General features: G+C 35.9%; 2 protein-coding genes across 2 annotated transcripts in view; both read right to left on the reverse strand.

Moving 5' to 3' along the window:
* Positions 1 to 14,062, reverse strand: part of LOC135212485 (cell adhesion molecule Dscam2-like) — a 38,743-nt gene extending 24,681 nt beyond the window's left edge. The window contains exons 1-4 of the mRNA XM_064245963.1: positions 13,786 to 14,062; positions 6,355 to 6,477; positions 5,734 to 5,925; positions 2,492 to 2,633 (exon numbers count right to left, since the gene is read on the reverse strand). Of these exons, the coding sequence (XP_064102033.1) occupies positions 2,492 to 2,633; positions 5,734 to 5,925; positions 6,355 to 6,477; positions 13,786 to 14,029 (701 nt within the window). The 5' untranslated portion in view covers positions 14,030 to 14,062. The remainder of the gene's footprint in view (positions 1 to 2,491; positions 2,634 to 5,733; positions 5,926 to 6,354; positions 6,478 to 13,785) is intronic.
* Positions 14,053 to 25,000, reverse strand: part of LOC135212408 (cell adhesion molecule Dscam2-like) — a 20,805-nt gene continuing 9,857 nt past the window's right edge. Inside the window, exon 5 of the mRNA XM_064245779.1 lies at positions 14,053 to 14,067. Coding sequence (XP_064101849.1) covers positions 14,053 to 14,067 — 15 coding nt within the window. The remainder of the gene's footprint in view (positions 14,068 to 25,000) is intronic.

A 25,000-nucleotide genomic window follows, 5' to 3' on the forward strand; every position in this document is an offset into this window, starting at 1 on the left:
TCTTTCTCTTTCTTCTTCTTCTCCCTCTCTCTCTTTTATTTTAGTCAGGGATAATATTCCTGGAATGATATATAAAAAAGTTAAGACGTAATTAGAATGTAAGTACGTTTTATATATATTAATTATATTATATGAATATTATTTATATATATATATATAATATCTATATATATATAATATATATATATATATATATATATATATATAGTACGTATATACATAATATACTGCCTGTTTTTATATATAAACTATATATATATATAATTATATATATATATCTATATATATATATATATATATTTGATATATCAACCAGGGCAGTATATATGTATGTATATATATCTATATATATACACATAAATATAAACACAGTATACCTACATATATGCCACGTAATTTGCCAGCACCTCCTCCAGAGTTACTTTGACGCCAAACAAGCAAAATAAAGTTTCCCATATTATAAAACAAACAAATGAACATACACACAGATGTAAAAATACCCCAGGAAGAGACTAGGAGTAAAAAAGGATCCTCCTGAATCTTCCTGAATCCTCAGAATCTTTCTGATCCTCCGGAGTCTCCTGAATCTTCCTGAATCCTCATGAATCTTTCTGAATCCTCCTGAGTCTTCCTGAATCTTTCTGAATCCTCATGAATCTTCCTGAATCCTCCTGAATCTTCCTCAATTTCACACGAGGAAGCAGCAACAACTCGCCAGAGATCTCAGGAGGAAGTATCTATCAGTCTTGCAAAGTACGCAATAAATACTGGAAATCCTCTCTCGCTGGAATCCTGGAATCAAGGAATCCATCTTCGCGAATGCTGGACAAGGGAGCAATCCACCTCTCTCTAAGAACGCTTTTAAATCTATGACAACTGACAGACTGACAGATGGAGATGGGCGGTCTATGAAAATTGGAAACATAAGGATAATCTTTTCTGTATCTACTGTGAGTTTCCTTCACCTTACAGGAGTGATGTGGCCATGTGTCAAGTTTCCTCTTGTCAGCAGGTATTTTGGCATGGGGCTGCTAGTTCCCGGACCTAATTTGACACATATAACCCCATTAACAGGTCAATCGAGTTGGGGACAACAATATTTATATATAAGATATACTATGTATATGCACATTTATTTATATACATACATATATTTATATATATATATATTATATATATATATATATATATATATATCTATATATATATATATATATAGATGGCTGATAGATAGATAGACAGCTATACAATCAGAATTTATCATTCTCGAAAAGGCTCGTAAATGCTGAAAGCGAGTCATTCAGTACTCGAAAAAAAAGAAACTTCAAATAAAAGCCATTCTACGAATAAAAAACAAAAAGGGTAAAAATCCAAAACCTGTTTGTTTTAAAAGAAAACAAATTTACACTACGACAGCGAGCATCCCAAAACCAGACCTATGGCGATAACGCAAAAAAAAAAAAGAAAGAAAAAAAAGTCGAACCGCCAATCTGATTCGCTAGACCAAAAATTCCTGAAGGCCTGGGGAGAAGGAGGAGGAAGGGAGAGGATGGCCCCCCACCAGGGGGTGGGGGGTTATGACTGGTTTTTAGATGGGGCCAGGACCAAAAGCAGTGGGTCCTGATATGACGGTGTCGTATGGCAATATTGGATTTCATGTCACGGAGTTCAATTGAGCGCTTTGTAATTAATTGCCCGCTTGTGAATTATTGGTCTTTCCTAATCCCCCTCATACAGGGGCCCCCCTAACCCCCCACCCAGGGAGAAAAGAAGAGAGAGGAACGAAGAGGACCCAGGTAGAGAGAGAGAGGAGAGAGAGAGAGAGAGGAGAGAGAGAGAGAGAGAGAGAATAATTTTCGTTTGAAAAAATTGCGGGAAACAAAACATAAAAATTCCAGTGAGAGAGAGAGAGAGAGAGAGAGAGAGAGAGAGAGAGAGAATAATTTTCGTTTGAAAAGCATGCAGGAAACAAAACATAATAATTCCAGTGAGAGAGAGAGAGAGAGAGAGAGAGAGAGAGAGAGAGAGAGAGAGAATTCTGACAGTACTCTCCACCAAAAAAGAAATGACAGTTCAATTTTTTTCTTTTTCGTAACTCCATTAGATTCACTGACAAGAATTTTTATTCTATTTTTTTTAACTTTCGCAAAAAATAAGGAATTATTGTTCAATCTTGACGAAAGTTGCACATTTCTCCAACACGAGTCAAAGAAGGAGAATTGACAGAGTAATGAAAGATAACTACAAAAACATTAACGAAACTCACTGATTACTCCACATAGAGCTAACTGCCAGTGTCTCAAAATGCTCGTCTTCAAATAACACACAAACACTGACACGTAGGAATGTTGATGGTAATATGACCAACCCCAGTCTACAGTACAGTCCAGAATAGAGTAGTCAACTGTACAGACCAGAACAGAGTGGTCTGCTGTACAGTCCATAAAAAGGTGGTCTACAGTCCAGAACAGGGTGGTCTAGGTCAACTTACCTGTAATCATTAGTGTCGAGGAGCTTCCCATCTTTAGCCAGGGTCAAGGTGATTGGCATGTCACCTCTGGCTTCACAGTGCAGGGAGATGGTTTCGCCTCGTCGAGCCTCTACGCTGCCCTCTCCGGAGACCACAGGGGGAGCTGTTGAGATCAATGGATGTTTTCGTTACATTTTTTATGAAGAAAGCTTACAGAGAGAGAGAGAGAGAGAGAGAGAGAGAGAGAGAGAGAGAGAGAGAGAGAGACTTGGCTAACAATGTCTTTGGGTTGATAAAAATGCAAAAATGGCTTTTGAGAGAGAGAGAGAGAGAGAGAGAGAGAGAGAGAGAGAGAGAGAGAGAGAGAGAGACTTAGCTAACAATGCCTTTGGGTTGCTAAAAATAAAAAAAATAAAAAAAAATTGGCTTTTTTTTTTTTTTTTTTTTTTGAGGGGAAAAAAAGAGAAGAGAGAGGAGAGAGAGAGAGAGAGAGAAGAGAGAGACAGAGAGAGGACTTGGCTAACAATGTCTTTTGGGTTTGTTTGGGTGTAAAAAAAAAATAACAAAATTGGCTTTTGAGAGAGAGAGAGAGAGAGAGAGAGAGAGAGAGAGAGAAGAATTATTCACAGCCACAAACATCATTACCTGACTTAAATGGTTATCTACACGTGCATATACACAAGCACACACGCACACACATATATATACTATATATTAATAACATAAACCCAATTTCTCTCTTCCCATTTCTAAATCTCCAAAAGCAACAACAACAAGAAACGGAAGCCAATACTACAACCGTCAACAACTGCGTAATACATCTGTCTGTTGTGATGAACTCTTGTTGTTGTTGTTGTTGTTGTTATTGTCATGATTTTTCACGGTAAACATCCTCAGGCCACAAAAGCCAAAAGGAGAAAAAACTTCAATATCTGAAGATGGAGTTTTTTTTTTTTTTTTTTTTTTTTTATTTCTTCTTCCTGAGCAAGACAACTTCGTCTGGGCTGAATAAAGTTCTTGTGCAGCAGCAACAGCAGAGAAGACTTATTGTTATTAGCGTAGTTCCCGAAGTGGACACAAAGGAAAGAAGAAGAAGAAGATCTCCGGAGTTTCCAATAAACTGGAGATGTGGAAATATGAAAACTTTCTGGCATACTTCTCAGATCGGGAGGCGAAGAAGGAGAAGTGAGAAGCAGTTTTTTTATATCTTCTTCTTCTTCGATGCAAGGTGCTATGGAAATAATATGAAAACATCGGGCTACTTCTCCATTACTTCTTCTTCTTCTTCTTCTATTCCTCCTCCTCCTCTTTCTTCTTCTTCTTCTTCTTCTTCTTCTATGCAAGGTGCTATGGAAATATAAAAACATCTGGCTACTTCTCCATTACTTCTTCTACTCCTCCTCCTCCTCCTCCTCCTCCTTTTTCTTCTATGCAAGGTGCTATGGAAATAAGAAAAAATCTGGCTTCTTCTCCATTACTTCTTCTTCTATTCCTCCTCCTCCTCTTCCTTCGTCGTCTTCTTCTTCTTTTTCTCCTCCTCCTCCTCTTTCTTCTTCTCCTTTTTTCTCTACAAGGTGCCATTACGTATCAAGGCAAGGGACAAGCAAGACGAGACGCCACAAGAGTGCAAGAAACGACATAACTCAGCTCCTTGCAATTGACACATTGCCTAACAGCAACGTATTCTTATTAATATTATTTTTTCATTTTTATTATCATTATTTTTTTATTGCTTATATCATTATTTCTACTTTTTATTGCTTTTATTTGCGATTTTTTGTAATGAATATTTTATATTTTTTATTTTATTTTCATTTTATTATTGTTATTGTTATGTTCATCTTATTATTGTTGTCATATTATTTTTAGCATACCACACAATAACAAGAGTACAACTAAATAATATGAAATTTCATAAATCAAATCTCACGAAAGGACAGACGCATCACTTGACAGACTACGACAAATTTACATTTTGAAAAAGTAGTTATTGAAAACTAGCAAGGTGACACAGCGTTGTACAGAAATGAGTGCTAAGGAATACAATAAATTTATCATTTAGAGAGTAAATATTGCTTAAATTAAAATTATGCAAATTATTACCTTATATAAGGTTTGAAAACCTAACTAAAAGGAAAGTCGTCCGTCCGTAAATCATCTGCCAAAACCCATTATGAAACGATCTGTTCCTGATAAAAACAGGTGGAGGAGGCTTAATCAAAACAGCGACCCCGACTAAGGATTAAGCTGAGATCAAGAGGTAGACTAAATTAAGGGGTGAAACAGAGTGACAACTGCAAAAAAATAAAACTAAGGTACCTTAAGACAGAACAGAACCCGTAGGTCACAGAGGTGTAAAAAAAAATAATTGCCAGCTCACATACAGAACTGACATTTGCTTAAAATAAATCAAAAAGTACTAATATAAAAACGTGATAAAGCAAAGGAAATAACTAAGATTCTGGCAAAACGAGTGGAATTATAATAATAAATATTAGGTAAGAGTACAATTAGTGCCTCTAAAACCTGTACAAAGATTTGTCATTGAAAATAAAGGCAGTGATGCATTACATAATACACTACAAAAGAGGGCACAGAGCTTCGTTATATCAGATTCAAAAACAAAAATGTCCAAAAACAGTGTACATTTAATCGTAGAAGCATGAAGCTGCTTCCATCACTTTCACAGAGAAAGCCAACTATCTTTTTTCTCTCTCCTTTCTTAAAAGAAAGTTCCAGAACTACTGTATATAAATAAAGGTATGAGAAACGAACTTGAGTAGTCTACATACCATTCTCCTTTCTTTATAGAAAGCTCCAGAACTTCTCCTTTCTTTTTAGAAAGTTCCAAATCTACTGTATATGAATCCAGGTATGAAACCCTAACACGAACTTGAGTAGTCTATGTAACCATTCTCCTTTCTTTTTAGAAAACTCCAGAACTTCTTCCTTTCTTTTTAGAAACCTCCAGAACTTTTTTTTTTTTTTTTTAGAAAGCTCTAGAACTACTGTATATGAATCCAACTATGAAACACAAACAAGAACTGGAGTAGTCTATGTACCATTCTTCTTTCTTTTTAAAAAACTCCAGAACTTTTCCTTTCTTTCTAGAAAGCTTCAGAGCTACTGCATATGAATCCAGGTATGAAACACGAACTGGAATAGTCTATGTAACATTCTCCTTTCTTTCTAGAAAGCTCCAGAACCACTGCATCTAAATCCAGGTGTGAAAAACACGAACACGAGCAATCTCTCCCACTCACCATGCACCTGCAGACTGATGATGGCCGACAATCCAGTCCCGACGCCGTTGTTGACTTCGCAAAGGTAGTTCCCTTCGGCCTCCTCAGTGGCCGAACTGACGATCAGCGTCCCGTTGCTCCAGGTTCGACTTATAGGGACCCCCATGACAACATCCATGCCGATGTTGACGTTGTTGTAGGTCTTGTCTCTGCCTGTGATCAAAAGGAGTTTGGGGAGACTTTTATTCAGAGTTTCTCTTAGTTCTTACATCTACCCGTGACCAAAATGAAAGCAGATATGTTTTGATAAATCATGCAACTGTCTTTGGGGATCTATATTTGAATTTGCACCTAACTTACTGTACAAATAACATTAGCTAACAGCTTAAATATGAACCTGTGATGAGAGTGAGTTTGCGAATGTTTCCTTATTCAGAGATTGTCTTAGTTCTTACATCTACCTGTGGTCAAGATGAGAGCAGATATGTTTGATAAACCATGCAAGTGTCTTTGGGGATCTAAATCTGAAACTGCACCTAACCTACAGTTCAAATAACCTTCACTAACAGCTCACAAAGTTATGAATGTCAGTACTTACACACACAGACATAAACATAGAGATCGACTATCTTCACTGTTTACCTGGCGGGATCTTCTTCCAAGTGACAGTAGGATGCGGGAACCCAGTGGCGTGACAAGTGAGGTGGGCATCTTCCCCCCTGACAACGCTGACATCATGGGGCTCGACGACCCATCTCGGTGGCACTGTTGGCAAGAAGGAGGGCAATGGCATGAGATGGCGACGTAGAAGGGAAGCTTCTTCGGTGCAGGATTAAATCAGGTTCCTTCTCTCTAACTCAAGACTCTTGAGAGACCCGAAAATTCAGACGAGTGGTTTGTTGACAAGTGGTCGGTCTATCTTTTTTGGAAGTTAAAACCCTTTTTCCTCGTTTAATAACTTTGTTATTACTCTTCGTTTTACGCCGTTTCCCTTGAGACAATTTGATCCTTCGACTGTTTATAGAATCAGTTTCAAAATCCTACAATTTGTCAACAAAGACGATATTTTACACCTAAATGTATGAAAAAAAAAATCCAATACCACGCAGTTATAGAACCGACATCCCTCATACGCTTTCAATCTGCAACAATCCCAGACTGACGGGACTAAAGATTGTAAGAGAGAGAGAGAGAGAGAGAGAGAGAGGAAGAAGAGAAAGAGGATGGAAGAGAGACGAGAAGGAGGGAGAGACCGATGACGAGAGAGAGAGAGAGAGAGAGAGAGAGAACAATGAACGAAAGGTAGAAAGCAGAGATGCAGTCTAAAGGGAAAAAAATGTTAAACGACCACAGAGAGAGAGAGAGAGAGAGCTTCTCAATGCCTCCTTTTGCCTATATTTAGCTGCACGATACGAAAGCACTTGTTATAAAAAATTCGTGTATAAAACTATTTTATTCGTGTATTGACGATACTACGTTATTAGGAACTATGGGTATGGCCAAGGCTATGATACAGACCAATTAAGCCTGGAGAACTGTAACAGTAAAGTGAGTCTGAATACAAATAGAAAAAAAATGTAATACGAAAATGTTCAAACGAATTTACGAGGAGACAGAGGAAAGTCATAAACAAGGATTTCGTCTAAGATGAAATTATGTCAGGTCTATCAGTAGTATGACTTATGTCAAAACAAATGACCTCGGCAGGATGACCATACACGAGGAGGATTACAGGATATCAAATGATGACACAGATTTGAAGAATCCTTCTTGCCATTCTGATCGTAGGATTTCGTATGGATGAAGGATTAATATAAATAAAAAATGGTTATGATAATAAATTAGGTAGATTTCTGATTTTACGGTGCAGTAATATCGAATTATTCCTTTAAAATTAAGTTGCATAATTATTTAGCAATTACTAGAATCCTTTCGACTTCGGTACTACTACTACTACTACTACTACTACTACTACTACTACTAATAATAATAATAATAATAATTAGAATAGAGTATCATAATTATTATTCCTTAACAAACCCTTACTTTTATATGTATTATTGTTTTAATATTGCTTCTCTCTGTCTTCAGATCACAGTGACCTGACCCTACTTTCAGAGGTCAAAGCTCCAAGTTTCATGACCTTGCTGCTTATGAAGATTCAGTCAACAAGCATCAAAATAATGTATAAAAAACTACCCACAAATATCTGGTGTTTTCCAGGCTGCATCAATCACGTTCAACCTTCTACACGATTCTAAACTTCTAAAGCGTTGCGTAAAATAATTGATATAAATTGTCGAAAATAAATTAATGTTACTTAATAGCTCTGTCAGACTCAGTATAAAAAGTGACCCTTGACTTTATTTAGGAGTTAATTAGTTACGTTTTTACATTAACATTATTATAAATCTGGCCTGTTTCTGACAAGCCTGTCTGTATAGAGTGGAAAGTATGTACAGGTTTAAAGAAATGATTATGAAGAGATCACATTACGGGACTCAGTTTCTAAGACCGTCTGGAAGGTCACTCATATTCAGTCTGATTTATGAACGATTGACAATCCGGCCCCCACCCCCCCCCCTTTCTCCCCCCCCCCCCATTTTTTTTTTCTTTTGCCCACCGATACCTCAAAAATCTCTCTATGAACAAGAACAACAGCCAACGTGGGTGGAAAGATCCGCAAATCACAACTTATGACAATCTTTCAAAACTGGACGCAAACTGCGACAGCCAACGTAGCTGAAAAATTTTGAAAAATCCTGAAATACTTCAGTGAATAAATAACCCATTCATTTACGCCTACTTCAGTGACGGAGACCAAGCCGCCCACACACACACACACACACACACACAAATGACGAATGGGTGGGTCGAGGGGAAGGGGGGAGAGAAATATCACCACAAATTGCACTTTTAGTGCATCCTCCAGGTTTCTGTTGGGGGACCTCGAGGGAGCACAAAAAAGAATTTTCATCTCTCATAACTTTCGGTTTTTCACTTTTTTTTTTATTGGAAGGCTGTTCTGGCTCCACCTTCCGGAGGGGACGAGGAATTAAATTTAGGAAGAACAATAAAAGAAATATATAAAAAGATATTTCGAAAAGGCTCGGCTCAAACCAACTTGATAACAAGAGACGAGTTTCAGAAATAATCTTCAAATCAACACAAGGGATTTCTCTGAGTTTCTCAGAATATGACAATACAAGACAACCAGTTCCATTTTTTAAGCACCCAAGGAAAGAGAAAGAGGAGAGAGAAGAAGAACAGAGAGGAAGAGAGACGGAGAGCATGAGAGAGGGAGAAGGAGGAGAGAGAGAAAAGAGTACCCCACATCCTATGAACCCTATCAACAAGGCAGAACATGAGGAATTAGACAAGTTATTGCCGTTTTTGTTGTCAATATGCCGATAGGGAGAGGAGTAGGGGTTAGTGGCCATGCTTGTGGTTGGCCGCCAACGGCTGTCACAATCGCTCTGTGAGAGAGAGAGAGAGAGAGAGAGAGAGAGAGAGAGAGAGAGAGAGATATCCAAAAGCTTTTTCCCCAATTTTACGAATTTTTCAATTTCAGCCCATTCCTCCTGGAACATACTCTGACGGGAGACTAACTTTTTTTATATATATATATCTTTTCTGTTGGGAACAAAAAGATTCCTTTTTTTTTTATTTTTGAAACTTTTTTTTTCATTTTTTTGTGAGGTTTTGCTTTTGTTCCGCGGAGACAAATTACCTTAGGGCTTTTCGCTGCTTTTATTGGTTTTTATCTTTTTTTTTTCTTTGCGGTTTCCGGTCGGTTTTTTTTAAAGAAATAAAAGGGATTGTAAATGTGAAGTATTTCAAAATATGACTCGAAAAATGATTTACTGCAATTTACAAGAAAATTCACCCAGTAATATCAAGCGTGTTGTTTATATAGTAAATACGCTTCTATATCACAATATGAATCTATATAAAGTGTGTATAGATATGAGAAAATAATTCACTGATATTACACGGAAATTCAATAAGCGTAAAGCATATGCACTCGATCTATGTCTCTTCTTTACATAGAGAATTTAAAAGTCTACGTCACTATATGAATATATAGAAAGCGCGTGTATAGAAAGTGTATATAGAAAGCATAACACACGAGGAATCTTTACAACTAGGGTTTATCCATTACTTGATGACACGGGGGAACTTATACGGGGTCCATTTTCATTTTATCCAGGACCGGAAGGGGGAGAGATTGGCTTCAGGAAATTTACCTCCACACACGCGCGCGCACACGAGAAACCTAATGAATCTGTTACGATAAACTGCAAGATAACAGGTTTTACCGCGTAAAGGCTATAGCTATTCCTCTCTCTCTCTCTTTCACACACGCACATATATATACATATATCTTGAAATATATATACAGAGAGAGAGAGAGAGAGAGAGAGAGAGAGAGAGAGAGAGAGACAAGTATAGAATATATCCCGTTCTCTCTCTGGCGACCGACCTAGATTTCGAAATTTCGCTGCCGCCATTATGGGACAAAAAAAAAGAAAAAAAGATAGGAAGGTATGAAGTTAATAGTTTGAAATAACGTGCACCCTTTTCTCTCTCTCCTCTCTCTCTCTCTCTCTCTCTCTCTCTCTCTCTCTCTCTCTCTCTTTCTCTCTCTCTCTCTATTTCTGTGTGGAGGGCAGGTAGATAACATTTAAAAATGTTTTTTTCACAAAACCTCAAGGGACGTCTGCTGGCTAAGGCGACGAGACCTTTATTTTATTTATTTATCTTTTTTTGCCAAAGCTGTGCTTCTACTGAAATAATAATAATAATAATAATAATAAGAATAATAATAAATAATAATAATAATAATAACAATAATAATAATAATAATAATAATAATAATAATAATAATAATAATAATAAATCTGACTCAAACAAAAGCTATTAATAATAATAGTAACAATAGTGTTGACTCTTCAAGAAAACGAATAATAATGATAATAATACATAATAGTGTTGAATAAAAGAGGGTTTCCTTCCGAAACAATAATAATAATAATAATAATAATAATAATAATAATAATAATACTAAGGCTGCCTAAACGCAACGATCTCGTTCATGGAAAGACAGAAGCTAATATTTTTCACTTCTAAAACAGGCGAATTAGGAAACATATACTATATATTCATTTACAGTTAGTATATGTATATATGAACACACACGAACGGACATTGCAAAAGCGACGATCGACTTTACACAAATCCTAACCTACGCTGATGTTACTCCTGTTGGTTATTATTACATAATTATATATACCTCGGAAATCTTAAGACGACGTTTCAAATCCTTCGCAGAATAACTTACAACCTAGATCTTATAATACAACCTTTCCTTATAACCAAGGTGTCTCACAACCTGACAGTGGGAATCCCTCGCAAACGTTATAACACTATAACACGGGAGAAGCAGAGGTCATTACAGATGTATCATACGAGTAATTAGAGACATCCCCGGAGCATCGTTATCCTAATGGCCTGTGACAGTCTTCGCTGACGATATTTTATGCTGAGAATTGCGTTCAATTCTGTCAAAGAGCTTTGTTTGTGGTTGTGCTTAACACCTTGCAAGTATTACTTGCGAATTTTGAAAGGATAATTTTGTTCATGGAATTCGCTGCAATTCTGATGAGCATTTATTACTAAATCGTTGAAAAATTGGGCAGGTTTGGTCGCTAACAAGATTTACTTGGAGCTTATACGATCTGTATCAAAAAAACTTGTGTGTGTTTTTATATAAATTGTTTTTAAAAAAGTGGGTTTTACCTCTAACTAGACTTACTTATTTATAAGTTATATGATTTGTATATAAAAAAACTATTGTGTTTTTATACAAATTGATTTTAAAAAGTGAATTTTACTTCTAACAAGACTTACTTATAAGTTATAGGATCTGTATATAAAAGTTTGTTTTTTATACAAATTGTTTTTAAAAAACGGGTTTTACCACTAACAAGATTTACTTATAAGTTACGCGATCTGTATCAAAATTTGTGTTTGTGTGATTTTTAAATCAATTGTTTAAAAAAAAGTGCGTTTTATCACTAACAAGATTTACTTATAATTTATACGATCTGTAACAAAACACACGTTTGGTTTTTTGAAGATTGTTTTAAAAAAGATTGGTTTGGTTCTGGTGAAAAAAATATACGTTTCCCTTCGTCAAAAAAAAAAAAAAAAATAAATAAAAATAAAATAAAAGAATAGACAAACCAATCAGTAATGCTTTATGAATGAAGATTAAATGCTCGTTTCCCGTCCAACATAAAAAAAGAAGAGAGGAGAGCGTGAACTAACTCTATATAATCCAGTCTCTAATGAAGCGCTCTTATTAAAAAAAAATAATAATAATTCCACTTTGCTATAAAGAGAGGATTCAATATTGGTAGTGATTATTCGTCGTCGTAAAAGAACGTATTTAAATCTATGTTTTTTACTTTTTTTAATTAAAATGAGCTATAAACACGCAAGGAAGATTCGTTTTCGTTGCGAATTGACACATTTCGTGTGGAAGAGATTTACAAAATGATTCGTGTCTCGTAAAATTAGGGAAATATTATTATTATGTTCACATTTATCTATAGAGAATTCCTATCTAAAATATTAACCGGTTATCATCATCATAACTAATAATGAAATTAACGTAATTTGAAAAAAAATATTTTTTAAATTACTATGAATGTTCGAGAGAGAGAGAAGATTTAGAGAGAGAGAGAGAGATGACGAGAGAGAGAGAGAGAGAGATGTGAACTTCATATATATAATTATAATATATATTATATATACTATCTAAAATATTAACCGTTTTATCATCATCATAACTAATAATGAAATTAACGTAATTCGAAAAAAAAAAATATTTTTTATAAAATCTAGATGTCAGAGAGAGAGGAGAGGAGAGAGAGAGACTTCTTATATTTGCTTCAGGATAGATATAGACTTATATATATCTATATATATATATATATATATATATATATATATATATATATATATATATATATAATTGAAATCTAATGCAAAAGGTGTGTTGAAGAAGCTTATCTGTTAAAATTATCCAGAACAATGAAGAGGAAATTTGACTAACTAAACATTTTAAATGCGTTTCCAATGGGCTCTTTGGGTTTAGATACTATTAGTCTAACCAAACTAGACCAATCAAATGCAAAATTTGGTTCATTTTCGTATCTGAGTTTTAAATAAACAAAAATAAATTTCGAGCTTTCAAAACGAAAGCTCCAAAAATAATGAGCAGTGATACCATTGGAAACGTATTCACGTGAAAGTGACGGTGCTTAGGTGCTAAATGTTCTTGATAAAAGTGCTTAGGTGCTAAAATTTCCTCGATACAAGTGCTTTGGATCTAAATTTCTCGATATAAGTGCTCAGGTGCTGAAACATTTCAATGTAAGTGCTTAGGTGCTAAAATCTCGGTATAAGTGCTCAGGTGCTAAATAATCGCTATGAGAGCTTACGTGCTGAGTAGTCAACATAGGTGCTTAGTGCTAAGATAACGACAGGTGTAGTAAAGTGCAAAAAAAAAAGAAATACCAAATTTTAAGTGCCAAGTCATCAATCAAATTCTGTGCAGTGCCTTGGTGGGTAGGGTGGGCGGTGCTGAGGTTAGAATGCCATCAATCAGTGCGCCGATTTGGGGCGTACAGTAGGGGCAATAAATGTTGTACGTTACCGCGCACAAGCAGCTGCGCAGTGTAGCGGACTTCCCGCGCCTCGTTACGTGCGACGCACGTATAGTTCCCCGTCAGCGTCGGCCTAACCTGCGTCAGTACGAGACTGGACGAGAAAGAGTCGTGCTGGCTTATCTGGAGCTCAGCGGACTGCTGGAGGGGATGCCCGTCCCTCAACCACAAGAGGGTCAAGGGAGGGTCGCCCATCTGGACAGCGCAGGTCACGGTGGTCCTCATCCCGGAGACCAGAGACCCAAAGTCGAAGGGCTTAATGGAAGGCGGCACTGGAATAGAAACAGAATCACTGAAAATCATTTCCCCTTCTGAGGATAAAACGTCGGAGGATGATTACCGTGGACGTGTAAGGACGCCGTGTGGGTGACCGTCGCTGCTGGGGACTTGGCCTGGCAGGTGTAGTTCCCCGCGTGGTGGGGCCGCAGTTTCTCGATGAACAGGGCTAAGATGAATTCCCCAAGGGGAGATTCTTTGACCCCCGGTGTAGCTGTGGCTGGGGCGGAATTATGAAGCCAGGTGAGGGACACCGGGGGGTCACCCTGGACGACGCACTGGACAGCCACCCTGGTCCCCGCCTTCATTGATTTGGGGAAGGTGAAGGGGGCTACCTGTGGTGGTTCTGGAATAATGGCGATTAGCAGTGATCATTAACATTAATGATTCGAGGACTGTCTGGCAAAATTAAATAATGAAATAAATAAATAAAAAATGAATAGATAAATTCACAAGACATGTTCACATGACAGCAAAGGTAATTCACTATGAGTGAAAAATGATAAACTATGAATGGAAATTAATTCACTACGAATGAAAAGTAATTCACTATGAATGTTAAGTAATTCGCACTGAATGAAAAGTAATTAACTGTGAATGAAAATGGATTCAAAATGAATGGAAAGTAATTCACATCATTGAGAAGTCATTCACAATGAATAGAAAGTAATTCACTATGACTGAATGTTAATTCTCTATGAATGAAAAATAATTCACACTGAATGAAAAGTAATTCACCATGAATGAACAAAGTATATACAAACGCAGATGCCCAAATGGCATTTACAATTCTCTGGAGAAATTACTTTATACTTGAAAGCCTGAAATTATTATATATATAACACATGAAAATAATCTTAAAATAGCAAAACTAATATAATAAAAAGACACAAAAATCATTAAATACTCTGAGATACTCCAGTCGTAACGTGGAGATGAGAAATATCCAAGACCTTAAAAGATACCTGTGAAAATATGATGTAATGAGCACAATATCTTCAGTTTATTAAGTATATTTAAATTACACAGGGAAAGCATTATATTAATCATCATATCAACATAGTCAAAACGCTCACACATTTCTCTCTCTCTCTCTCTCTCTCTCTCTCTCTCTCTCTCTCTCTCTCTGCAGATACACGCACAGAAAACTGTTTGCATATATATAAATATAACACACACACACATATATATATATATATATATATACATACACACACACACACACACACATATATATATATATATATGTATATATACATATAGAATATATGTATATATATATATATATATATATATATATATATATATATATATGTTATCATGAACACAATTGTTCTGTGCAATAGTACAATTACTAAAAAGGAACTCATTCAAACTGGATGGTACCTACTCGAGTTAATTATCCATAAAACTTATAAGCTTTCAAGGACAAACAGTCCTCATTATCAAGGTTTCCATCTTGATGAATGACACACACACACACACACACACACACATATATATACATATATATATATATATATATATATATATATATATATATATATATATACATTCACTCGTACACTTACATTACTAAAAGATACTTACCCAATCTTGTCATCCTAACTTTGGAAATAAACAAGTTAATGTTAACAACACCATCGCAAAATAACAGCAAACCTTTACCTCTCATCCTATCTGTGGATCCAACCCAATTCCGAACAAGACACATTCCTCTCTCAGCAGATTCCAGAATTTCCAAAGATCAAACATGGGAGGGTGGACCTCATCTTAACGAGAATTGACGATCTCATTATCAGTAAACATTTGCCATAATTAACGCTGCGCGCGCGCGCAAAGGAGAGTGGCGCTAATACAACGAAATAAATATAGGTCATCAAAATGACGATAAGGAAAATGAGCGAGTTGCTGGTCAAATTCGTCTGTCATAGAAAACGGAGACTAAGAGGAAAACGGGAAGATGCGACACACACACACACACAAACCGTTGATAGCCATAAACAATCATAAAGAAAGCACCTTATGGGACCTTCTCATCAATTTCTTAATGACCTTATTAAGCAAGAATGATCAGAAATAAGTAGAACCAAGATGCTGTGGAGAATATATTTATGCCCCTATGGAACATTCCCTATAACTAACTGCCAATCAACTCTGATTACCCCTATTGAGAGAGAGAGAGGAGAGAGGAAGAGAGAGAAGAGAAGGAAGAGAAACGGGAGTTTATCAAAAACAGGGAAACAAAAAAAGAAAAGGAAAAAAGAGAGAGAGAAGAAAAGAAGAGAGAGAAGCAGAAGGAAGAAGAGGAGAGAGAGAGAGAAAAGAGAGAGGACCTTCATTTACTTCCAGGAACCTTCGCCTTAACAAGACCTTTAACCAACCTTACAATCCTTGTTCGGGGTTTGCCCAGGGTCCCTCAAGTGTGAGGCACCTTAATGTCTAACCAGAAGAAGTTGCTAGGTAAATCTTCCGGTAAATAATTTTTGGCATCTTCCAATCTTGGATGGTTCTGGATTGCAGTTTTAAGATTATTGTCGAGGCTTTTTCTTAAAACACCATCTTACGCTTCACTCCTGAATTATTTCCTCAAGATGAGCGGCAACGCATTGAAATAAGACGCTGGCAATTAATCGATGGCTGGGCTGGTGGTTAAGTATTTGCCTTGTTCCTTTCCCCCCTTATTTTTCCTGGATTAGTTTTGGGCACTATTAAAATTCTACCTCTGCTTGCTCTTTCCTGGATATTTTTTTAGTTCCATTGATATTTTCTGCTATTTCCTTCTAATCTGTTTCCCATGCCTTGAATTATCATGTAGCGTTCTCTTCTCCTTTTCCTAGACCATAAATTTAATTTTAAGAATTGTAGTCTTTCCCCAGTAGTTAAGGCCTTAACTTCTTCTATTCTTAGCTGTAAAAGGACCTTTGTCACTCTCTATTTGTGCAATATCCTTTTTGATTAGTGTGGGTACCATATCAATATTTGCAATAATTCAAGGTGGAACTAACGAAATGTTTTAAAAGCATAATCATGGTGTTCAAGCTTTTCTTGTTTTGGAAGTGCCGTAAACCAACATTCCCATTTTTGCTTTAACATTTTTGCCAACAGAGTTCTATTTGATCATTGGCATTAACATGTTCCTAATTCATCATCACACCAAGGTCTTTAACCTTGCTTCCTTTATTTGTGAGGTGGCTCATTATTAGGTTTCCCTTAATAGCAAAGCCTTTTCTTTCTCTGTCCTTCCATAATTTATTGATTCAAAATTTATCAGAGTTAAACCATTCCTATTTAACCTCTGCCCAATCATAAATACTTTGTTTAAAGGTCTCTTTGTAAGAGCGTTCCTATCTTCTCACAAGTAATTTCTTCTACTTATTTCTTGTGTCATCTGCGAAACTACTCACTACCGAATCCCTTCAACCATTAATTGTCTAAGTCTTCAATCCATAATAACAAACGTAATTGCAAAGCTAACAACCGTACTTGCGGCACCACCGGATATTAACCTTGGCTTCAATCCGAAATTTTTCTTTCTCGTTTGCAATAACTTCTGTTTTCTGTTGTGTAAAAAAATTTCTTTTAACCATCTTCCTACTTTAAATCCAACGATATTGGTGTTTTCTAATTTTCTTCGCTAATATATTTATGGTCCTAACTTTATCAAAAAACTTTTGCAAAAGTCTTAAATAAAACCACATGTTTCATTTCCGCTTTCATTATTTTTGAAATTATGTTTCTCAACGGTGGACTAAACAGTTGGGGGTTTGTTACTTTTTCCGGGTAACGAAACCATGTTGTCCTTTTATTAAACCAAATTAATTTTTTATTAAATGTTTCAATAATTTATTTTTCTTCAATTACCCTTTTCAATACAACTTTTCATAAATATGTGATGTTTAGACTCAACAGGCCCCTAAATATTACTTTGCCTCCTAGTCCTTGAATCCACTTTTGAAAAGTAGGGGTAAATTATAATGCTAATTTGTGCTCATCAATAAATCTTGCCTGTTATCTACACTTTGTCTTAATAATATTGCAAGTGGCTTTGCGATAGAATGAAACTCTTTCTTTAACAAAATAGAGGAATTCCATCAGGCCCTGCAGCCAGCCTTCCATTTTTAATTTCATTAATAGCCTGCACAATATTCAGCTTCAATTTAATATCTATGTCAGCTAAATATTCACTATTTTCATCCCTTACTTCTATAAAATCATTATCTTCATTATCTATTCTAGGCGTGAATTCTCTCTTATGATTCGTTCTTGGCCAGCCCCTATTGCAAAGCCTTTTTTTCATTCGTTAATCTCCCTTTCAATTCTCGAGCCCTTATTTCTTTTCTTTTTTTATTCATTCTTCTTCGATAATTGAGTATAATAGCTTTGGGGTTTTTGCTTGATATTTAATAGTTTTTTCTTCCAGGTCCCCTTTTGTTTTTCATTTTCTTTTGATTGTATAATACTTTTGTTCTGCAGTTTTCTATCTTACTTTTTGAGTTCTAAATTAAACTTTCCATGCATTTTTTCTTTTGCAAGACCTTTTTTTCCGACTTTCTGATTTTCTGAACAAGATCCTTCTGTCTCTTGTATGCATGATGATCCTTTTACTTTTTCTTCTTCGGATATATTTTTGGCCACTATTTTCCTCCAATATTTTACTATAAGATCTTCCGTATTTACCCTTTATTTCTCACTTACGAAAATGTTATCCCAATCTTTGTTTAATTCTTCCTTTGATTTCTGAGCCATTTTAAATTATTTTTTTACTGTAGAAGTTGTAATTTTTCCAATAGCCCTTCCCACTTTTTCAGTTTCTTAGTATCTCTATTTTCACTTTGCTTTGAATGAACTGTTAGAGATGGTCTGAAATATTCGCCATTTATAATTACATTTCTTTAACATAATTCATTCCTCGTTCACAAATACTAGGTCCTAAAGGTTATTTTTCCTTTCTTGTTGGCAAGGTGATTTATTTGTTTGAATGTTGATTCTAGTAGCCAATATCTAATAGGCTTTTCCAAATTGCCCTCTTATCTTCTGCACTGAGTATTACTGATATGTAGAAGTACAGAGAGCTCCAATTCTTCCTTTTATTCTGGGAGCGAGGGAAAGGGTTTGAGTCACCGGAGATAGGAGAATAGTCCCAGACCTTGTTGAGTCTACATAATATCATCCAAATTTTTCAATTATTAGTCAAACTCTTTATAGTTATTAGAGGTCTATATATTGACTAATGGTCATTCAATTTTTTCAGATGAATTCTATCCGCTATTATTTGTTCACTTTATTCTGACGTTACTATTATTTAAATCCCATAATATTTTTCCTTGTTTTTTGTCCTTTCCCATATATTGCGGTTCCCCCTTAAACAGGGAAAGAGAGAGAGAGAGAGGAGAGAGAGAGAGAAGAGAGAGAGAGAGAGAGAGGACTCTTCTTGGTTTGTTTATCACATCCCAGTGGAAAACAAGGATGTATGTCTGAGAGAGAGTTTGAAATATTAATGAATACAAATTACGATAAACTCTGGCTTCTACTTTAAAACCAAACGTGAAGCAAGAGAAGAGAGAGAGAGAGAGAGAGAGAGAGAGAGAGAGAGAGAATGCACACACACACACATACACTACTCGTACACGAAAAGTACATTAGGGTGTACTATACCCCGAAGAAGAAGGCGATTAAGAAAATAGGCCATAAAAGATGTGATGAAACAATGGGGGTATTGTCTCTGAGCAAGTGAAGTTGCCAGGTAAGGATTCTGCAGGGGGGGGGGGGGGGGGGGGGGGGGGCGCACTTGAGTGGAGAAAAACAAGGACCTAAAAGAGGCCTAAGGGCATAAGGCACCCCCACTGGGTGGGGAGGGACGGTCCCTCAAAATGAATGGGGAAAGGGGAGGGGGAGGATAGACCATGCTACAGAGAGATAAGGCGAGAGAGATGGTGGGGGAAAGTATAAGCCTTAGTGTTCTATTGTAAGTGATTGTAAGTAAACACCTTTTTTTGTTTTTAATTCACTGTAGTATTTACTTGAGAGTTTAGGCTTTTTACTGATCAATGACCTTATGGGTGGAAGCAGCACGTCCAGTTAATAGCCTAGAGGAACACCAGAGACAATACATCTCTGTAATAACGGTATAGTGCCCATTAAAATTACTCCTTGCAATTTATTTATTAAATCATTTAAATATAACACTAACAGACTGTCCATCAACTCCTACCTGTCTACCTCTGCAAACTGAACTTACGACTAAGAAGGTCAAAAGCAGAGTTTAAATAATGAAAAATAATACGGAATTAGTGACTAAAATCTATGGTTTTTTTTTTAGCCACTGGAAATTGAGAAGAGAGGATTGCAGCTGGTATAGCTTACGTTCCACAATCTAGAGTGAGGATTCCAATGATGTAAGAAAGCCTTTGCCAAGGCAAAAGGACTGCACAGGTCAGAAAGCGATGAAAAGGTCAGATAGAGGTACCGCCAAGATCAGACAGATGTCCGAGGTCAGAGAGAAATGCCTAAGTCAGACAGAAACGCCAAGATCAGACAGAAATGCCAAGGTCAGATAGAAGTGCCCAAAGTCAGACAGAAATGCCATAATCAGATAGGAATGCCGCCAAGGTCAGAGAGAAATGCCGAGGACAGATAGAAAATCCATGGTCAAGAGCTGAGACCTCTGAGGTCATTCAGCGTTGAAACGGAAAATGATAGCTGTAACCAGTGAGAATTAGTAGAAACACCTTTCAGTCAGAATGTTTGGTTCTTAAATTAAAACTATTTCCATCGTTTCCCAAACACCCACGACGCATGACGACTGTCGAACACATGATACCCTTTGTAACAATAAAACAAAAGTGAGGGAGTTACAGAAGAAATAGGGAAAAAACTCTATTAAAAATTCATTCCGTGCAAACCAACAGAGCTACTATAATTTGCATCTCTGCGTGATGGCCACAGCACCCGAAAACGGAAAAGGGTGGTGGAGGGGACAAAAAAAAAAGAAAGAAGCATTTGAATCCACGCAGAAACTCAAATGCTCCTGTCCGCGGGAGCATTGTTCATCTAAATTGCGCTCCTTCACGTCTGAAAGCTTGGACAAAAGCTGGAACAAAAGCTGGAACGAAAAAAAAAAAAAAAAAGACAGGGTGACGACACAATGGACAAAGACTGCCGATAGCACGTTGATACTCAAAGGGACAGGTGTTTGAGTGTGTGTGTGTGTGTGTGTGTGTGTGTGTGTGTGTACGTGTCCCCGTACTGCAAAAATCCTGTACATCAAAAATTAACTAGCAAACATTACGTATATGTATACTTATAGAGTCCACTGATCACTTTTTACCAAATAAGTACATAATCTTAAAAGCCACAATGTCCTCCTAACTTCTCAAATTCTTTGCACACTTGTTGAATACGCTTGTCAATGCAGTCTTAGATCCGTTTGGATTTCTCCCTATTTGTAGGTAATTACGAAAGACCTTTTATCAAAACGATCGAAATCTACTTATTTTGTACACTCAAATGTAATATATTCCTGATATTCCTGCTGATTCTTAAACCGAAGAATATGCAAACTGGAATCACGAGCTATTTCTGTGCATCAGAACAGTTTTTTTACAATGTAAAGCTTACTTATCATGAGATCTATTGTAGTCAAATCATGGCATGTGCTTTAAACTTTTTATTTATGATACATACAATAGGCAAAAATGCTCTCATTAATGTTTTTTTATTATTATTTACAAACACAGCATTACTTTTACCATATCGTACGTACCTGCTCATTTATATATATCTATTATATATTTGGCAATGTGTGCATGTATGTATGTATGTATGATTGGTATGGGCGGCCGGGCCGTCGGTCGGACGGGACTGAGATTCGGAACGGAGATGGGTTTCCAATCCGGAAGGTCGAGACCTACGTTCGGTAGCCCGGAAACCCACGGGAGCCAGGGTTCCCAAAATTTCTACTCCCCCCACCTCCGAAAGGTGTGAGAAGGGATTCCCTGAAACAGATGGTTCAGCCCGTGAAACGGGGCTGGCTATGCCCGTAGACTTAGTTACTTTACATATTTCTGTATACATATGACATCATTAGGAAAAGAATACTGTAGGGTAAACATCAATAACATCAAAGAAGGTGGTTTTAGAAGGGAGTTGACAGAGAGAGAAAATTAGAGGGAGAAAAAGTGAGAGAGAGTAGACGGGGTGTTAGGGAGAAGAAAGAAGAGAAAAGACGGAGAGAGAGAGAAGAGAGAGAGAGAGAGAGAGAGATTAGATAGAGAGGAGAGTTTACTAGAGAAAGAGAGTTTATTGCTGAGAAGAAAAGAGGTAAGAGACATGATTGTTGGAGAGAGAAAGAGAGAGTAAGAGAAAGGAACGAGAGAGAGAGAGAGAGAGAGAGAGAGAGGAGAGATAGAGATTAGGTAGAGAGAGAGAAAAAGTGAAGTGTATGTAGGGAAAAGATGAAAAAAGTAGTGTATAGTATATATATATATTATATATATATATATATATGTATATATATATATATATATATATATATATATATGTATATATTTATATATATATATATATATGTATGTCATATTCACATTACCGTGATTCATATACATATATCGAGCTACAAATGTCCTTTAATATCATATATGCGGTGGCGGAGTGGGTTAAGGCTTCACTGTTGTCCTGATTTGAAGGTGGTCGATGGTTCGTGCCCATCAGCCGGCAAATCTATTATCGCCTAAAAAATTCCCATTCGGCTAAACATATATGAAAATATATTAATTCCGAGTAGAGAATGATAATATTAAAGGAAATTTGTAGCTCGATTTATATATATAATATATATATATATATATATATATATATATATATATATATATATATATATATATATATATGCTTAAAAAATCACAGTAGATGCACATGACTTCATAAATAAGCGAATCCACAGGAAAATGATAGTCAGATATCCAAGTGGCTTTCGTCTTTACTAAGACTTGTCAAGGAGCTAATGAAATACAATTGTAGAGAAAGGTCTCAGGTACACAACAAGATCAAGAATACCAGATGGTTAATTGGCAAAAGGGTAAAAATTAAAAGAGATAATCCAGGATTATCGGATATCACACGGTCACAAACCTAAACAAATTTGACCCTAACCGAAATTACAAAGTATCTTTACAGTCCGAAACATGTAAAAACTGAATATATTAATTTTGTTGCTTATATTTTTCTACAACATTTTTCATTGAGAAAGCATCAAGTTTAAATAAACCAAGACTTAAATTTAGAACATTTCTATTATTTGACTTGATGAAACAAGATTCACTGATATTCATTTTAACTGTGTCATTACATGGGATTAAGACTCTTGCTTGACTCCAGTTAATAGGATGGTCTAAATCTCTCATATGTACGAATAATGCATTCGATATTTGCCCAGTTCTCACAGAATATTGATGCTGTTTGAGACGTTGTGAAAGAAAGAGATTTACCGGTCTGTCCGTAAAAAGACTTTATCACACTTTTTGCAAGGAATTGCATATATGCAGCCTGGAAGATCTTTAGGGGAATTTTTGATTACTAAGCTCTTACATTAATATTACTGAAAACAACATTTATGTTAAAAAGCTTTAAAATTCTAAGAATATCTAAAAACCTTTCATCATAGGGTAATTTTAAAATGTTATGCTTACTAAATTCAAGTTTGTCATTAGTTGAATAAAATGTTTTTTCTAGCTCTTTTCCATGCTACATCTACAAAAGTCCTTGGGTATTTAAGTTTCAATGCAATATCATAAATAATTTTATTTTAATTTCCAGCGTCAATAAACTGCGGGCTACAGACACGTAAGCCCATAGGAACATCCCAATAAAAACAGAGATTTAAAACTTTTGATGTGATTGGAGTAGAAATGAACAAAAGAGGCGAATGTTAGTTGATTTTCGAAAGACTGAAAAGGTGCAAATTTCTATAATTTCTATGGACAGTTACAAATCAAGAAGATTCAAATTACAATTTCTTTTCTTCCTCTACATAAAGTTTATAGAAGGGACTAAATTATGAGATTATTAAGGAATTCCTGAAGATTTTCGTTGAACTGGCAAAAATACGGTTTCCTGTCGATTGGAAGAAAATCGATGCTGGATTATTGGCTACGGAAAATTGAGAAAGTGCTTCAACCGTCTTGAAAGGAACGCTTCAAGTCAAAGCTGAAGAACCTTATTGATGAAAGCGACTGGACTAAGCATGCAACCGGTGGACTTCATGATTAAGAATTATCAGACAAACCATTGGATAGTGCTACGACAGCGCTTTAGGATATGGGTTAAGCTTGGTGTATTTTAAATGTAACTTAGACTGTGTCGACATTTCAAAATCCTTTTGTTATTTGGAAAAATTTAATCAAAACCTATGCCCTGATGATACAATATTTGTAAAGGTTGTTGATATGGGTGCTATGAGTAAACCTTCTCCCCCTAATGTATCCGTGAGATTTCTCCAGCTTTTAAGAAAAATTAAAGAAGACGAAACGTGAAAGTGACAAAAGCAGATAAATCTAATGCGTGGTAATAATGAATTAAAGTGACTATGTAAGTACAAATGATGACATTGCTAAATGATACTGATAACTTATACGAAACTGAGGTCCGACCTACACAGACAGTGAACTCCCATTTTAATAAACAATTAATCCAATTTTGAAGGGCTTGGACCATTTAATTAAACAGTTTTATTTTCACCGCAATGGCGCCTCCTACCTTATATGTATGGTTTTAGTCAAGAAATAAAATCAATACCCTATCAGACCAATCATTAGTTCAGTGGGCTCAGTACGATAATTTATCTAAATGGCTTGTAAAAATTCTTACTCCTTTGGTAGGAAAAATTTCTAAACACGAATGTTTAAAAACAAAAAAATGTTGATTTTTATAAACAAAAATTGAATATTTTAAATTTGAATTTTGATTTTAATATGGTTAGTTTTTGATGTTGTCTCTTTATTTACAAAAGTGCCTGTAGATGACTTACTTGATATTTGGAGGATGAATTAGAACGTCATGACAATTCCCTTAGTGTAGCAAACCTCATAAGTCTCATAAGGTTATGTATCATATCTAATAAATTTTGTTTTTTAATGGGGGGGGGGGGGAATTTTTTTTTACAAAGTTTGACATGGCAATGGGTAAACCCTTATCCTCCTTGGTTTCCTTAGCAATGTTTAAAATGGAATTTTTTTTGACAAACTCTTACCAAGTTTTAATTTTGCCCCAAAAGTTATTTG

This window comes from Macrobrachium nipponense, chromosome 41 (genome assembly GCF_015104395.2).
Source record: "Macrobrachium nipponense isolate FS-2020 chromosome 41, ASM1510439v2, whole genome shotgun sequence".
NCBI lineage: Eukaryota > Metazoa > Arthropoda > Malacostraca > Decapoda > Palaemonidae > Macrobrachium > Macrobrachium nipponense.